Consider the following 18,880-nt stretch of genomic DNA (forward strand, 5'->3'; position numbering starts at 1 on the left):
TATGGAAAAATAGCACAATGTAAGAAAGTCTCCTGCAGTAGCCATTTGCCCTGTCAGGCTCCTGTCTCTGCAAGTAAATGTTTCTACAAATGCTGATAGTACAAGCTGCTTACAAATATATGCTAAAAATACACCAAATATGGGCTCTTTCAAATACAGTGGAAGGTAGGTAATTCTATGAGCCATTGCCAGAAACAGCAGAGAAAACACTCCAAGCATAAACACCACAATATCCCAGCATAGCAAGATGACTTGCAATGAACTGTTATAGAGTCTCCCTAATGACTCGATGAGAAACTTCCCTCTTGTCCCCAAAGTGATAAAAAAAAACTTGTTTAATTGTTTAAATGGAATATTGTGATTCATGAATAAAATACCAGCTACATCTGAAGGCTGGAAGGGAAAACAAATAACAGGAGAGCAAGCAATCTGCTGCTATACCTGAGTGCCCCCAACAGGTCACAGCACAGATGAAGCAGATGACTTGGTGGTGGCAGGAAAGGAAGCTGCTCAGTAATGTATAGCTGCGCTTCTCTGTTACATCATCTGCTCTGACAACTTTGCAGGATGTATTGGCCAGTTTCTTGATATTTTGACAGGAGAACGATCAATTTTAACAGATCTCTCCTATCAGCTGCTACTGAAATTCATATCACTGCTCACTTTTTTTTAGAGCTGTGGTGAGCGTTTATATCCCTGGAATCTGAGCAAGCCCAAGCGGGGAACATTTTGGGGGGGTGGGGTGGGGTGTTTGTTTCGTTGGGGTTTTTTGTGGGATTTTGGTTTGTTTTCTGGGGGGTCGGAGGTTTTTTTCTCACATTTCCTTGTCAGTCAGGGAAAACTTATGCAAAGGAATACCCTAGAATACCCTGTTTTGAAAATCTGCAAATGCATGTCCCCATGCTCCTCAAAGGTGGTGTGGGCTTGTGCTAGTTTTTCCAGTGAACTGTGACTTTAGGAGATACAGAGATCAAGTATGAAATTAACACAGCGTGGTTAGATATCATTTAACATTAGTTAAGGTCTGGAAATATTTTGTACACAATGTGTGTGTTACAAGGTTTATTAATTTTTTTAATTGCAATACTTGCTAGAGAATTTTTTTTTTCAAATGAATGCTACTGAATATTCATGTAAAGTCAGTCTTAAAGTAATTGATATATATTTATCTATTCAGGCAAAAGTAATACCATGTGACAATTCTAATTAATCAGCTGACTTTAGTATAGGAAACTGTCAAATATGATCAACAAAGTGTTTCTGAAGTGTTTCTGAGTTAAGGTTTTTTGATAACTACACTTAGCTACATCTCAGTAATTCTAATCAGTTAAAGAACAAAATAAATTTTTACTGGATGATTTCTCCCCTTCATAATTACTAAGCCAAAGTTATTTTGTTAGTATTCCAAAACCTCTATCTTTACAAGTGTAGTTCTTACACCTCTGCTGCTTCCCACCCAGTCCCCTGGCTTCAGCTACTATTCTGTGTAAGTGATAGCTACACACATCTCAGAGCTTCTGCCATTTTTCCATCTAATATGTCTTTTCTCTCCATCTCATTTGGCTCACTTTTGGATTTGTCACCACAGTCTCATCACTTGCTCTCTCAGACTGAGCTACTGCATTTAACTCTTGATCCTCTTTACATCACTTTTTTTTTTTTTTTTTAATAGCTGGAACTTCACAGCAAACTTTATAATCTTGCAACTTCATATGTCTAGTGATATGCCTCTCCTTCCTTCCTATGCTATACCTGCCTGGAATGTTTCCTAACCACCTTCTTCCCTAACTCAGAGATAATTGGGATTCATGAAAATTCCTCAGTTTTGTCTCTTCTGGATTATGATAACTTTAGCCTTTAAGTTCTTGTCATAAGTAGGATATCTCTACATTCTTACACTTTTTGAACTTACTGTATAGTAGGCAAGTGAAAGTCATTTATTTTTGGTTCAACAGCTGAAATAAAGAATACAGAGAAAGAAAATAGAAGGTACTTAGTAAAAATTTATTTAAAGGATTGTTTTTCTGTCAAAACAAAAAAAGAAAATTGTCATTTTATACAGAATTCAAATTTCTCTTCCACCCAGATTTTATTTAATTCAGAGGGAAAATTTAAACCCAGTGTTCAGGATCTCAGGTACATGTGGAAGTTAGGACTTCTTCCATCCCTTGGATGGCTTTGATCTGCCATCAGGAAGAAAAAAATATATTTTCCTGGGTATATTTACTCAGGAAATATACACTCTTGTGCTCACTCTTGTGACCTGAGAATTGGGAACCAGTATCTACTGCACTGAAATGCAGTTCCACAGTTTGCAACAGCGTCAGCTGAACAGATTTCCTTGCATCAATTACAGCCTTGATGGCTGTTACTTGTAGCAGGAAGAGGAGTGTGCATTTGAGCTCCACAAGGGTCAGGAGAAACAAAATGTTTATCTCTGACATCCAGTCTATTCACACTGATCCCCCAAATACCTGCTGGAAGATCACAGACTCCAGTAGTTTGCAAATACAGTGCTGTCGGGGTCGGCTGTCACTTGTCTCTGCCCCAGCATGGGAAGAGGTGGGCTTCATGAATTAAGATCAAATTTCCAGGTGTCTTTGGCTTCCTGCCAGGGTCTCCGAGCCCCTGCCAGGGCTTTGAGACATCCGGGGCATCCAGAGAGATGTCCTGGGTTCCGACACAGTGCTAACCCCTACACTGTGCTCATTCCCCTTTCTTCATTGGATCATCTTGTGCTTGCTTTCATATCATTCTGCTAACTGCAATCTTTCTTTTTTTCTCCCCATCTCTACTCCAGTTTAATTTTGTCTGTGAATTATGGTGTACTGATCCAGTTAGAGGTTTCTTACCTGAATATTTTCTTCTAACAACTCTTTGTACCCAATTTTCCATGACTCTCCAGTCAGGCAAATTCCAGCCCTCTAGAGGTGGTTGTCTCTCTTGTCTCCTTGGGAGCTCCTCTGGTATCAAGGAGCTGATCCTCTGAACTTGTTCTTTCAATTTGATCAAAGGCCAGCAGAGAAGCCCAAAAACTCAGGAAAAATAAATTAGGAGTGCTCCATGGAAAGCCATGTCAGTCCATCACTTTTTAATCTGTATTTTAGATGACACATTTGTAAGTATTTTTACTAGTCCAAGGAGTACTACTGGTTTTGTACTGTAAGTTGCCTAATTACATTATGGACTAATTCTTGGAGTTTTTGTATGTGCATAATACATATAAATAAAGTGCTTAGTCTACACTATGGACTAATAGCCTCCACAATCTAATTTTGAAACACACAGATGGTTATTTGATTTATAGGAGCAGTAAAAACAATCTGACTCCAGAAAGTAGATTTGCTTTCCTCTGAGACTCTTACATGCAGTTAAAGAAACAAGTAATTGAATTATGTTTCAGAGATTTGGGTTTCACATCTAGTGTTATACTTTTGTCCAAAGTTGTCTGCAAGGCTGCTGCTGAGCAGATGCTTTTAGACTTGGAGGGAGAAGGAAAATAAAGATAACAATACCCAAAGTGTAAAAGCAAAAATTAAACCACTCACGGCATTTGCGATGTGCAGGGAGATTGAAATAAATTATCTTTAAGATTCCTTCCAACCCAAACCATTTTATGATTCTATGACATTAAATCATAATTTGTAAATTAATTGACACAGCTAGAAATCACTGTGTTCATGAAGTGTGTTTTGCAGTTTTGTGCATTCAGGTGTATTTCAGTTGTGTTTTGGTATCTGAATCTCAATGTAACTGGAAAGACTGCAATCTGTAATTAACCTGTTATTCCTGTGTCAACCCAGAGATTTCATTTATATTACCCTTGATTTACAACACCAAATGATTGAATTTCTACTGCTTGAAAACCCAGTATCATTCTAAGACTCAAGGGAAGTCATCCCAACCTGGAAAGCAGAAAGCAAGGAATAGATGGTTAAAATTATCCAGCCTCTGTGTCTATGTCATGCTGTAATTTATAATCTAAAGGCCCTGAAGTAAAGTCTTTACTAACAAAGATTACACAAAAGAACTTCATTCTATGGTATAAATGGTATAAATACCATAAGTAGAGATTTTTCCACTCCAAATTTTATTCCTTGAAAAGGATAGATTTGGCCTGACGGGGACAATTTACAATTTGAGGAGAAGGTTCACAAAGGGATGTAGTTTTCAGAGAACAAACAGAATGTTTTACACCTACCTTGTTCATATACCTTTAGCTGTCTTAGCACCAATGTTTTACAGTAAATTGTATTTGTGAAGCTTTGGGGTTTTTTTTCTTTCCAAATAGGTATTGAAATATATGGTTCTGGGGAAATCCAGCAACTATTTACCAACCTGTATTTCTGAGGACCTTATTACAGTAGCACATAAATGCCTGACATGCTTTGTCTGGAAGCTGCTTTCTAGCAGCAGTAGATGGCTGGTGATTTCTGTGTAATTTTATGCCACTCATTACCATAGCATTTGACATCCTCATGACTATTAATGGATTTTGCCTCTTAACAGTACATTGAAATCAGCAAGTATCATTCTTCCTCTTTACAAATGGGCAACTGATGAGAAGCACAGGTTAAATGACTTACATGAAAGCCACAGGGTGGCTGTGCTGCTGCCAGGAACGAATTCAGGTGCCACGAATGGCAGTTCCATCAATTTTCCCATATATTTTACTTTGTGAAAGGTTTTTCCTAAAAATAATTGGAGATACTTTCGTCCTTGTAGCATGCAGAGCAACTTTACACATGATGAGTGCATCTCTAAATAGGAGGCACACTGATAGAAATTGAGTAATAGATACTGTGAAATACTTTGAATGGACAGAAGAGCTAGATTAATCTTTCAATGACAGCTCTTTACATGCTAGATATCTAGCCTAAGTTAGTTTTTCCAGCTTCAACCATAGCACTTCCATGGGGTGATTGATCTTACCTATCTTAGACATCATATCTAAGTCAGGATAAATGCCCTCCTTGAGATCTTATTCCTGCTCATTCACTTGGAGCCTTGTTTAGGCTAGATGTTTAATTTTATATGAGCTAAAATTCTCTGAGGTGGTTCACAGTCCAAGCTATTTATATAACTAATCCTTGATTTTAAAAATAGCCTAGGGCAGGTGAGTTAGGATCAGAATTATTGGAACTAAATCAGCTATTGTAAGAGTCACCAATTTTGGGTGCCATTATCTAGGAAGTTGCCTAATCTCTCATTATTTTAAAAAACAGGGCACTTGAGGTTTCAGTTCTTATGCAGATGTACAAATCTAAAGAGTAAAGATGAATTGCATCCCGTCTCTCCTGTTAATTATAAAAGAAGTCTTCACAACCTGTGCAACTATAGGCATCATCACTGTGGAAATTCAAACTAAATTAAATGAATTCTACATTAGGTTTCCAGTTAAGAGGTGAAGTAAACCAGTGGGTGTTGTGTGCTGTAATATCCTTAAGTGTCTCATCCAGAGATATGATCAAAACACATCATGGGCTCCAAAGACATTTAAGGGCTCCTAAAAACTTACTTGATTAATGGATTACATTGGTTAGCTACATGAGTTCAGTATGATATGTATGGCTTTGGTGTATAGGAAAAAATGTCTTTAATAGATATGGTCTGTCACTATATACAAATAGTTAATTAATAATTCATGATAATAGCTTTGGTCCTATACAAGTTTTTTATAAATGCACCCTTAATGTAAAGTGAGTAATTTTGTTTCAGGTCACTTAAAAAAGAATATAAATCCACATATGTTGTGTAGATTTTGCTATGGCAGCAAACATGTATATGTTCTGCTACTTTGTGTTTTGGTTGGTTGCTGGGTTTTAATTGAGCAGGACACAAGGAAAAAGAAATTGGAAAATGACATAAATGTATCTGGACTTTGAAGGTAGAAAACAGGCTGGTAACTAGATATCAAGATATGCAAATGAATTTAGCAGGTCTTTTCTGGATCATTTTTTTGGCTGTTATAGTATGAAAATTACTGGGGAGGGTGCCATACTGATTTGGAATAGTCCTGTGCTGAACCAGTATAAAATGTTAAATTTGTTGGACAGAAAATGATGTTGCTGTCCACTTTGTCAGTAAGCTGGACATTTACATTCTGTGTCTTTCCCTAACAATATAAATTTTAAAAAAAAAATAGGGAAATGAGGGGAATCTCTTCATGCCCTTTTAGGCTAAGTTAATGGCTGGAAAGTATATTTTTTTTTCCAGCTGAGAATTTTTAATGTAAATGCTAACAGAACCTCAGCTACAGTGTCACTGGTGTTTGCCTTCTTAATGAGAAGCTGTTAACAATCCCACATGCAGCACAAAGTTCCCTCTTAATGGGGCAAGACAATCACACAGTCCTCACCTTCAGGTCCAGTCTGTGCCCTGAAAAAAAATTAGGCTGCTAGAGAGTTTTGGAGCTATGGTTTTTACCTATATTTCTATAAAGGCCAACCAAATGACTCAGAGCACTCAACACATATATAGTGGAAGGATCACAAACTTTTCTGAAAATTGAGAGCATCCAGCATTAAATATTTATGGCATTATGCTGGGTTCAAGCACAATAATAACACAGGTAAACACCAGCTGACTTCTTGAGCCCCCACATTCAAGGAGACTGCAGGCATGTCTTGCACATTTTTTAAAATACTATTATTTTCCAAATACAAGATTCTTAAGTCAGAATTTCTGGCTGTTGTTCATACGCTGAAAGATATTTTTAAGTCTTTTTCTCCTTTTAGATTTTGCTTTTCTTTTCAGAGGTTGGTTGGATTTTTTGTTAATTAATGAAGTTGGATACTTCTAAGTTTTGGTTTTTTTTCTGTGATAAAAACTTGTGTGTCTCTATGTTATAGTCTTTTAAAAACTCTAATATTATTTTAAGAAGTGAGTTTAACAAGACATGTTGTGCCAGCATTTGCAGAAGAATCTTCTGAAATGTACCCAAAAGACATAGAGCCTTCTTTGTAATTTAAAATTCTTTTTTGTATGCTGTGTGTATGAGGTGTTGGTCCTAAAACTTCCATTTTCCTCAAAAGATTTCTTTGGAGAGGGATGCGAATTGGAGAAAGAAATTTTTGTTTGCTATCCTCCAAAAAAAGGGAACAGGATTTTCATGAGCCATTATGGGATAAAATCTTATGAAGCACTAAATATTGTGAGTGCTGTAACATAAAGTTCTGTTTTGTTTTTTCAGCACACCATAAAGTCTACTCACGGAGAAAATTCATACCTACTCCCTTCCTCTTTGGCCTTTTGGATTTGCCTGTTTTCTTTGGGGTTGTTAGGACCAAATGCTTTCATTTATTTCCCTCCACAGTAGAGCAGATTTATAGGTGAATCTGAAGCCTGGTTTACAGTGGTTATACAGCCACTGGTGTGGAACTGCACCAACACAGAACCCTAGAGTGGATGTGATTTACATGTACACTGCATGATTTGTACTAGCTCAGCTTGTCTCTGACTCAAAGCAGGGTAAATTACACATGGGAAAGTTATTGCAGTGACATCAGTCATTTTAGAGCAGGCATTTTTGTCACTGAGCGTACACTGAGCATGTTACTTAATATTACTGTGTGTCAGTGTCCCCATCGTTAAAATCAAGGCATTTCCATGGCCTTTTAGGCTATCAGGATGGAATTAAATGAAAAGTGAAAAAACAAAAGAAAATTTCATGGGAGACACAGGAAAAAATACACCTAGCATTGAAATGAATACATATAAGAGAGCTATTCTGCTGATCACTTTAATGATCAGCTTGCTTTTAAAATAAAGTTGCCTAGGCAAATTTTTACAGCCCTTAAGGTCTAAAACATTACACTACTTCTAGCTATAGGTCCCTAAAGGGGGTTTTTTGTGTGTTCTTTTCAATCTCTATATGGCATTTATCACTTCTCTGTTGGACTATTTTTATGATGTTTACAATAATTTTTATAGTAATATAAGTGTATTTGATGTTACTTACAGAAAGAGTCTGCTGTTTTCTTGATTTTAGTACCCGCATGGTCTTCTGGTGGTGCAAATGGCTGTGAGCCAGAAAACTGTGTAGATGATGTGAGTTGGAGCAGAATCACACCCCGTTTAATAACACTGCAAAGATTTAGACTTTTGACAAACAACCTGAACTTAGCATTATGTGACTAGCATTAGGACAATTGACTGGATTATCAGGGATAGAGACGCACTCAAATCTTTGGGGGTTTTCTTTGCATGCTGCCAGGAGTTTAAGGCCGGTGTGTTCTGTTGTGTTGTAGTACGACCGCTACCAGCGCTACGGGGCCGAGGAGTGCGTGCTGCAGATGGGAGGAGTGCTGTGTCCGACCCCCGGCTGTGGGGCAGGTCTGCTTCCTGAGCCAGGGCTGAGGAGAATCCTGTGTGAACCAGGCAACGGAATAGGCTGCGGGGTAAGAACCTACATTTTCCTTCTAGCGGTGTGGGAAATTATTGATACTGTACAACGAAAGGGGGAAAATGTGGTTGACTTTTTTATCTTTTCAGTGACTCTGAATTGCCCTTCTCACCAGAGTGGGATAATGCAGCTCGCTAAACAATTTAAATATGGCTTAGGAATGATGACTTCATCGTGTAGAATGTGTCCATTCCATAATTCTTTGCTTTATTTGGTTTAAGAAGCTGCTGAATAGTTACAGTAAGAAATTGAACTGTGCAAATGAAAATCCAAATGCACTCTGATTTTCTTCTCCTAGAACTCAGCAAAAATGAATGGCATCTTAAGCAAACCATTCATTATCATAATAATTTTTTTTATAGAAAAAGGAGAGAGAGAATAGCCTGTTTGTGACACTGTAGTGATATTGCTTCTGGATGTTAAACTACATAATGAAAAGAAAAATAGAAATATATTTGTTTACTCATAAGAAAAAAATTAAGCAAGGGAATGAGCAATTAATGGTGGATTCATGGAAATCAAAATCAGATGAAACTCGAAAATACTTTTGCTAAAAAATCACATCATATGGACCATTGACATTTTTGGCAGTAGAAAAAGCAAGTACTTGACAAGAATCAAGCTTTGGGGGAAATAGATGTACATAGAGATAAATCTATATATAAAAGAACCTATTAAATGTTCAGTCAGAGTGACTAACTGGTGTTTGCACTGTGTGACTCTTTCCAGTTGGTATTATGTCAGAATTCCACAAACACTATGAGAAAAGATAAAATATCTATATTTGTAAAATACTAGGGTGCTCTTTCTGCTGTCTTTCTTGTGGAAAATGCACTTTTTATTGCAGTTTTGATATTGCCCAAACTGATACCATGGAAGAATAATAGTTTGGTGAACTAGGAAGTCACAGTAACTTGTCTTCTCTGAGTAGGTCAGCATCTGTCGACCTTGGTAAGACTTCCTATCTGTCCATGCAGTGGTGCATGTAAAACAGAGTACTGCCCAAATTCACTGAGCAGACATGGGGCTATAACGTAAAGCAGAATCTGGAAAGGTAATAAGAAGCAGGACTGCATAAACAAAAGGGAGTGCCTCTGGATAAACTATTAGGGATTGGTTAAAAAAGATAAAATCACATATAATTTTTATTTGGGTCTCTGCTTGGAAGTGGTGAAAATTACACTGTATTTTGTACCTTCATTCATCATCATTCTGAATGTGCAAATGCTGTGTAAATAAAGCGTTCGTAGCGTAAAGGATTGATATATTGTCTGATTTAGCAAACTGCTCTGTCTCCTTCTAAGGACTCTGCACTGTGCTCAGTAGCAATCAGATCTGATCAGATCTGCAGCCTAGAGTGTAAGCTTACCCTTTGTTTTGAATTATGTGATGTCTTCGGCACTGCAGGGTACAATTCACTTAGGCTGAAATGAGAAGCAGGAGGTTGGTCTGGAAGCCAAATTTTGGTAACAGTAAGGTCCTTTCTCAGAATCCATAATGGAACAGAGTAAAAATATATGTCTTTGAATCTCCCTTTGCACCCTAAAAAATTGTAGCCTTAAGGAGGATTTGTCACAGACTTCCTTTAGTGAGTGTCCTAGCACTGAAGTCAAATGCTGGTGATAAAGTTGGCTGAAGGTAAAGATCCACCTGCAAGGATACCAAGACAGCTAGAAAAGCTTTTTTTTTTTTTTACTCTATTTTATGAAGTCTTGGTCATTGTTTTCTGTTCTTAAACTATGATGTGGTTTTTCCCAGCCAAAATCTGACCTTTTTCAGTGTGAAGGCCTTCCACTAATTTTTATGGAATCCAGGAAGATCCATTTTAGAGCTCAGTATTCCCTAATGGGTGTGTGCATGATTTACAAGCTCGAAGAAAGGCCCGAAATGAAGAATGTCCCTGTTATCCATCCAAAAAAATCACTACAAAAGATGTCTTGGAACACTTAACCTGTCCAGCTTAGATTAGAAATACATTCCTTGCTGATGCTGGTAAGCAAAAAAAATGAGCCAAGTAGTGTGAATCTGGAGATTCTTTAGGAATATCTGCATCATGCTTTAAGCTGTACTTCGGTTATGTAGAGTCTCTTTTGGGGTGTTTGAACTTCTGTCTTTGGTTAAATTTCATACAGATAACAGAAGAAGTTATATCCAGCATCACTGGTCTGTTATTCACACAAAAGCCCTTGCAGAGAAATAGTTGCTCTGCAAGTTGTTCTATTGAACAGAGCAAATTGGTTGTTCAGGTCTGTATTGGCATGTTAGAGTAGCTAACAACTGTCAAGTAGCTGAGGATTTTGATTTGCTGATGAAATTACTCAGGGGAAAGAGGAAGGACAGGTGGTCAAGAGAAAGTCACAACAGTGAGTGGCATGGGGTTTCATCAGCCATTTTTGAAAAGGCCAAAAAGAGAATAATCTAGCCACTAGGTAATGAAGCAAAATAAATATTCTGATATTCAGAGAGAGAACTGTGTGAGGCAGCCCCAAACATATAAGGACATTGACCAAAACTGAAGGAAAAATGAGAAATTAACAGATGACTGAGCCAGGCTAGGATGCAGATATTGTGAATTCCTCAGTTTCTTACTGTGTTACTTGGAATGAGAAACTAGAATATCTTTTGTGGAGGAACTTCCATTGATATCAAAGGTGAATGTGAATCTCCAGGAGAATGCATATAATTTGCTAAAAGGGCCTTTGGTAAAGTTAAAAGGTGGATTTTGCTTTGTCTCAGGAAATTTGGAAGCAGCAACATGCAGGGCCTAGAAACAGTCTGATAAATGCCTACACAGAACTGCATCAAAAAGATGAGGAGAGAGGTTTAAATATAAACATCCTCATGTGTACCCTCTACAGTCAGGCATTGCTATCTATTCAGGATTTCAGGGGGAAAAAAAAAAAGCAAAGAAAAGGTTTATTTTGACTGAATAGAAGCATGGAGATATCCTTTTAATGATTATGGAGAGTCGTCACCTAAAACCATACTGTGATGCCACTGACTGACTCTACTGATATCCAATCTTTCATATTTTTTATTCACTATAAACTTATTAATTGATTTACTAAGATATTACCATTATACATTATTCTACCTTGATTACTATGCATCAGACTTATGTTACTAACTTCTATTGCTCAGCTATAAAATCCTGACATATTTAATACTAGACAACAGCAACAAAACATAGTAGATAGTACATATTGTACCAGCTGGCTTATGCATAGGAAAAGCTGTGGTAAACAAGACATACAAAAGCTTTATGAATAAAACATTTTTGTCTTGTTTTATATTATACTGGCATATTATGTACTACACATTAAAGAAGCTTAGAGTTAAAAATAGGTTAGAATGGATCTTTGAAAGGGGCAATACAACTTGTTTGTTAAGAAGTGTTCCTCGGTTTCTACACCTACAGCTCAGTTGCCTTGCAAAACTTTCCTTGACAATATCTTCAGTGGGATGATAACTGACTGATGTGTACTGCATCCCAGATTTTGCTCCACAATGGTATGTTGTGCAGCAACAATGGTAAATGTTTTGCAGCATGCAACATCTCTTGACCTATCCCTTGAAAAGGGGTGAGAAGGGAGGTACAGGATAGTGGAGACAGAGCCTCTGATGGTCTTTTCCCCTTGAGTTTATTCATTCCTAGCATAGCATATATAAGCATGAAGAAGAATGTGTTTCCACAGATTGGCTGTTGTTTGATAATCCCTGGCTAAGAGACCAAACTCCTGAAGGTCCATTGAGGTCCTGAGACCACTTTAAACTATATTAAGGTCTGGGTGACACTTTTAAAGATCTTAGAAATAAGCTGTCCTAATTGATGTTTTTATTACTCTTCTTTGAGATGCCTTAATGTGAAACTCCAATTTGCAAGTGGGTACTCAAATAGAGTGCATTAAATGTTCAATGATAAAGTAAATTTTATAGCTTTGTAAAGGGAGTACAAAATTTGGGGTTATTTCATCTCTTTCACACCATATTTACTGTTCCATAAACATAGTGTATTGAAGACCATCAAGAGATGTGTTCCCATCTAGGACAGGTGAAATTTTATGGCTGCAGACTACAAGAGGTCCCTGAAAAAAATCAATAGATATAAATACCATGTCTTCCTTATAAATAGAATTCCTAGGCTGTTCTATTACATAAAACAAAATCCCTAAGGCTATTTCACTCTACCCAGCAATTTTTTCTCATTGATTTCTTCTTGCATTCTTCTTCCATGGCTAAGGAAGCACATGTCAAAAGCAATTGCACCATATTTGTAGGATTAATAATTGTCTGCTTTTTCAGTGAGCTTAATAGAATAGAGGACACTAAAATAGTTACATGAGAAGTGCAATAAATATTCCTGTTGTTTGCAAGGTTGGGGGTTTTTGTGATTCATCATTGTGCGTTCATGCATGTCCTAGCAGACATGTTTCATCTTCAGTAATGTCTTTCTTAAACCCAGTGATTTGCATGTAGGCAAACCCCAAACAACTGGGGAAAATCTTTTGTTTTGAGAAGACAAATCCAAATTATAAAAACTCCGAGCAACGAGTTCTTATCCACTTAATTCTGGATAATTCAAATGATGATTTTGTTAGTTGTATATGTCCTTCTAAACTTCTGGAGTAGAGTTGTTTCATTTAGGCTTTTATATGCCAGTTGAAGTGCAATGTGACCTATACTTCCCCTGGAATCTGAACCAGCTTGCAAATACTGTTTCATATATGTGAAAGGTCACAAGAATTTTTGAAGTAAAAAACAGTCTCCACATCTGGAAATTATAAGTCTTCTATTGCCAAGTTCAGTTTTAATGCAATGCATTGTCATGATCAACATGGGCTTTCTCTAATTCCTCTCCCTCTCGAGTTTGATTTTATCATGTTACTCCATACCCAGTATTTGATCAAAATGTTTAAAAGTGTGACTAACCTCAAAGACTTTACTTTCAAACAAAGATGTAGGTATAAATGTCTGGTTCAGGACATGTGCTTTGTTTCTTTGTTAGTAGTACCAGGAGAATGTTCAATGCATATAAAGAGAAAATAGGCAACTTTTAAAATAATTTGAGATATAAAAATAGTCAAGATGAGTAGTGGTAATTCAAGCCAACCTTTGAAGGTACTTGCACTAAAAAAATATTTTCAATTTTATAATCAGATGAATAAAAGGTCATGGGTGAAAAAGGGCTGTTTGTACAATGATCTGTATTTTCCCTTGGTTTTAAGATGGAAATGGAAGTTGAAGCAGAAAATAGAGGCACCATGGTTTTGAAAAACAGAGGAATAATTCAGAAAACAAAAGACCTTGAGACCTTTATGTCATTTGCAAAATACTAAAATGGAAGTAGGAGATTGCTGCTATCTAGTAGCCGTCACAAAATTGAAGGGTTACTCCTTGTTATTACATTTCAGGTATCTGTCCTTGATCTGTGTGTCATTAAATTTTTGCTTTTAAGAGAATTCACCAGAAAGGTGTGACCATGGAAAAGGTAATAGCTGAAGCTATTGCTGCGATTCAGAAACCAACTCACAGCAGGAGTGTTTCATAATATTGTATAGGGAGTGTTTTCAATGGGAATGAAAATGAGACAGACATTTTCTATTATTGCTAAATGTTGAGTTGCTAGCACTGTGCCACAAGCTCTAAGCAGTAATCATGTATTGCTTTCTTCTATTGAGTGGGCACTCTAGCCTTTAGAAAGTGGAATTTCATCTTGTTGACACATTATGCTTCAGTAGCTGAGCAAGTTGCTCAATTGCTAAAATATGACAGGCTGACCAGAATTCTTTTTGAATTTGTGGGCAAGGGATTTTGGTACTGTTTTACATAGGTTAAAATTAACTGTAAAATCATGGCACTTTTTAAAGATGCAGAATGTTAATGTTTTAATAAAGTGTTTACCCCAGAATTGCATTGTGCAATTAACCAGCTGTGTATTGCTGCCAAGGTGCATTATTTCCATTGCCCATGTCTTGCAGCACAGGGCAATTCATTGATCTGATATGAAACTCAGCTGTTAGCACTGAATGGATAAAGCAATCTAGAGAATGTTTCCATTTTTAATAATATGGATCACATTAGTTCACAGGACTAGCAAAAGAAAATAAATACTTTTTATACAGAAAATAAATCAATTGCTTGTACTTGGTTTAATAGTGGAAGAATAACTGCTTTTTCCTTTACATCCCAAATTATTAAATACTAGCTAGAAAAATACAGTTAGAAAATATGCAAGTCGCTTCCATTCTACATGAGCTAAAACTGAAATTTCATTAGTTTCATCAGCTAGATGTCCAGAATATTATGGGATTACTCATATAATGTGATAAAACTCTGTATCCCTTGATTTATGTAGGGTATAGCTTTTACCTGACTTCTGCCTTGTGGAGACATCTGGAAGATGGCTTTGTACTTACACATTGCAAATTGAAAGTGCAGTGTCTTCAGTTGTTTTTGCTTGACTTATTATTCTGTGGCCTACCTGGTAAAATTTAAAATAATTTAAAATCTGTCACATGTGTTCTAAGACAGGATCAAGGCAGCAGAGAAAAGAGGTGGTTACCCAAAAGAGGCTGGAAGATTATGTTCTTTGTAATCTAGAGATATCACAGATATAAGAATAACGCTGTATTTAATTCAGGGAAATTGTATTAGAGAAAACTAGGATAAAATCAAGTTCTTGCTTGTAAAGGTAAGTCAAAACTGGACACACAGACCTAGGAACTAGAGAGGATAAAACTGATGTCTGCAGATGAAAACCAGCTCAGACTGGGATTTGTAACAATTGTTTTGCAGAAGATAAATGCTCCCAATTTAACCAATTTGTCTGAAATTGGAATGAGCTAAAGTTGCAAGCATTTGAGACCCATTTTAAATTGAAGGGTGAGATAAAATAGCAGGTGGGTTTAAAAATCACATCAGTAGTTGATTTTAGGATTTATCATCTAACTCTTAGTCCTTGTAAATTGCTAGATCAAATAATCCCCTGAAAGGGTGCTAGGGATTTTCATAGTAGGGATACCAAACTGGGATTTGGGATACAAATTAGGGATACTCAAATTTGTCACTTGTTCAATATTTAGATTCCAGAGCCAAAGATGCCTGGGCTTCCATTTTCTTCACCTGTGGAAAGAGAACAGCATTTTACAGTACATGCAATGCAAAAATTTGCATAATTTAATATCCACAGTTTACTTAAACTGATTTTAGCACATAGATGTGGAAAAAGACCCCAAAAACAAAGTACCTTCTCTGGAGAGATTCCTGCTTTTAAGTACCCATTGAGTGTATCATGCTGTCATGCTGAGGTCAGGATAAATTGATCACTGAATTTGAAGGAAAGTCAAAATTTTCTTTCAGGGCTTATTGTCAGAGACTTGATATTCTGTGCCAGCCTTGGGGAATGAGCTAAATACCATCTCCAGGAATTTAGGGGGCATTTCTCACCTAGAAATTCCTTGTTATTTGAAGAGCCACAGGCTTTGATGACATCTTTTTCTATTTTGGACTATGCCTGTGGCACAGCACAGTTTAGTCTCTTGACGACTGAAGTGCTCTTGTCTAATTAAAGTAATTGGACTCCATGTAGCAGTATCTGTGTGATTTTTAATGCTTTATGATGCTCAGGACATTATATTAGATGAACTCATAATTCTATCTAGTGTTAAATATAATGGAAGTTTATGACTGGAGAAAACTTGCAACTGCTTTTTTCTTACTACTCCTCTCCTCTTCAGCGAAGTGCCTAGAAATATGTGTGACAGTCAGGGGACAATGTATTATCCTGAGGCCCACCAGAAAAGACATGGAGTGCAAAAATCAGAAAGAAGGAAAAATAAACTGTGAATGGGATTTGCCAGTGAATTCTGCATGTACGAAAAACAGAGCTCTATATTCTGTCTTTATATTTCACTGGCATACAGGATGAGATTATTCTCCCTCATTTAATAGAAAGAAACACTTTGCACGTGATAAAAAAGTGTAGCATTTTAAATAAACCTGTATTTCCTTCAGCTAGTAGTTGAAAAAGTGCTGGTTATAGCAGCCTGTCCCAGACCACAAGAGGTGTCTGAGCTTTCTTGCTTATATATGCTGACTACAGTTTCATAATCAGTAAGACAAGTACAAATGAATTTGTAAATTATCAAAACTAGGTGTTAGTGGAAGATTTGGTATGAATAAACACATCTATCACTGAATCACTGGAGAGGGAACAATAATGCAATCAGGACAGGATATGCTGCTTGAGAATGGCAGCCACCAAGGGGAGGATTCTAATTGTGGAAGAGGCTTATTTGAGCAGTCTTCTAAAAGATTTCTGTATTTGAACAGGAAAGAGAAACACGGGATGAATGCAGGAAATCACTTGTAAATGAAAAGGAAAATAAATACGAATCAAATAAGCCTATTTATTGCCTTTTATATGAAGCTTCATATGAAGGCCTCCTGAGGCACTTAGGATTGTATTATTACATTATTGTAAAAAAGCAGGAGGTGCTTAATCAATGCAAAATGATGGAGTAAAGAGCTAGGACCAGAACAATAAGACTTTAGATTAAAATGAATCTATTGACTGGCATTTTTAGCTTAGCTAGGATAAAAATTCAAAGTTCTGAATGCTAAAGAAGAATTGTCCTCATTATGTGGCTGGAATAATTCTAGCCTGTAGCCCAACTCAGAAGTAAATCACAAAATTCATAAAGTAAGCAGCTCATACAGATGCTGAAAAACCATGTCTTTTTACTGCTTTTGTGGCACTTGTAGTCTTCATGTTTTTGGATGTCAGAGTAAAAAGGGTAACAGAGATTTGGGGTTTAAGTCTATTTGGTGTAGGTACAAACATGAAAAATGTTTTTTTGTATCAGTTTGAAGCTTACAAATAATGGCACTTTTGTTTTACTAAAAGGAGTACCCCCAATTAAAAATGTTTGTAAATTTTTTTATTGCTTTATTAGATGATCAAATAAATGCCCCAAGAGTGTCTTTCTCAACTTTACTTGGACTCTGCAAATACATAAAATCTCTGTTGGTCAGCCATGCTGTTGGTTCATTTTTGTAAGACTACCACGCCATTTTTCATGTGGAGGGCATAAAATGGTAGCTTAGCAGGGCTGTGAAAGTCTTTGTGATAAAGAAGGAGTGTCAGAAAATGCAGAGTACAAGCATACCATAGGGATGGTATTGTGCATTGACATTTTCCTGAAGAATATTTCTTTTGTGATGACAAACAAGATGCTGTGCAAAGCTTCCCAGTGCTCCTCTTGGGTTTACAGTTATACAGGGTTTCTCAGTGGATCTCTAAGGAAAAGCTTTTTCAAACACATTATAGTTGCAATAGTATGTTGGTGGAATGAAACAAAGCTGCTCCTTTCATTTCAGCAGTAAAAGAGAAATGTTTATTTTTCATTGCACATGTTGCATTACTTCTATGTACTATAGAGAATCCAGATTGACTGGACACTGTAATGCATCTCTTTGGGCTATGCTCCATGAAGAGTGGGATGAAACTGGCATTAAAATATTTAAATTATAGCTAAATGTAGTTCTCATACAAAAAATTAATACCTTTAAAAATAAAATTAAGTAGGACAGAGTTATTCCGAGATCAATTCCCTCACCACTAGCATTTCAGTAAGGTATTTAATAATGATGTCACATGCAAAACTTAATTATTTCAAAACCATTTCAAAGGGATAGCAAAGCCACCATTCCACAATCAAAGCTGATTTTGAAGTGCTGAAACAAAGCTGATTTTCAATTATCATAGTCAGAAAAAAGCATCTGAAAACTGTCTTGATTGCTGCAAAGCTGCTGTCTTTTTAAATTGGATAACTCAAAACAAATAGATAATGCTTGTGAAGTTTCAAACAAAAATCTCCTTCTAACAAAGCATAAAAAACACTCAGCCTGAAAGAGAATATCTGGGTAAAGTTATAAGCTTCTGAAAGTGAGTTTAGAATAGAAGTTGCATCTCAACTTTAACAATTGTATTAAGGTCACTAAGCTATAAAGAAGGGAGTAAAGAAAATGTTGCAAAGTCAAGGGCAAAGCATGAAAATAAAATAAAATGAAAATATAATGACCAAATTAAATAAAAGATATCCCTTACACAGTAATAGCATTCTGAATGAAAAGCAAGGACATAGATTTGGAGAACAGTGACCAACTGTAATTCAGTGGGAAATAATAGAAAACCAGAATGCAGTATGTGCCCATCAAATCCTCATGAGAGAGAGAAGTAAAAATTCTGATAAGGATAATAAAATATGTCTTTGAATGGAGTCCTTGACTGAGGGCAGAAAATTTTGGGTGAATAACCAAGACCCAGTTAACTCCATTTTATCCTTATATTTCACAAAAATTAAATAATTCATGCCACTGATTTTTTTTTCCAAAAGCTCAGACATTATATTGGCTGACAATCACTACCATGATATCAAATCTATTCTAGTGACACTTGTAAGGAATAAGTGAAGG

At 36.5% G+C, this 18,880-nt stretch overlaps 1 protein-coding gene across 1 annotated transcript in view; it reads left to right on the plus strand.

Moving 5' to 3' along the window:
* The window catches only part of PRKN (parkin RBR E3 ubiquitin protein ligase), a 687,026-nt gene that overhangs the window by 568,883 nt on the left and 99,263 nt on the right, over positions 1–18,880 (plus strand). Inside the window, exon 9 of the mRNA XM_039718871.1 lies at positions 8,250–8,399. Coding sequence (XP_039574805.1) covers positions 8,250–8,399 — 150 coding nt within the window. The remainder of the gene's footprint in view (positions 1–8,249; positions 8,400–18,880) is intronic.

The sequence above is a fragment of the Passer montanus genome, unplaced genomic scaffold (assembly GCF_014805655.1).
Source record: "Passer montanus isolate IOZ18808 unplaced genomic scaffold, ASM1480565v1 scaffold40, whole genome shotgun sequence".
In the NCBI taxonomy this organism is placed as follows: Eukaryota; Metazoa; Chordata; class Aves; order Passeriformes; family Passeridae; genus Passer; species Passer montanus.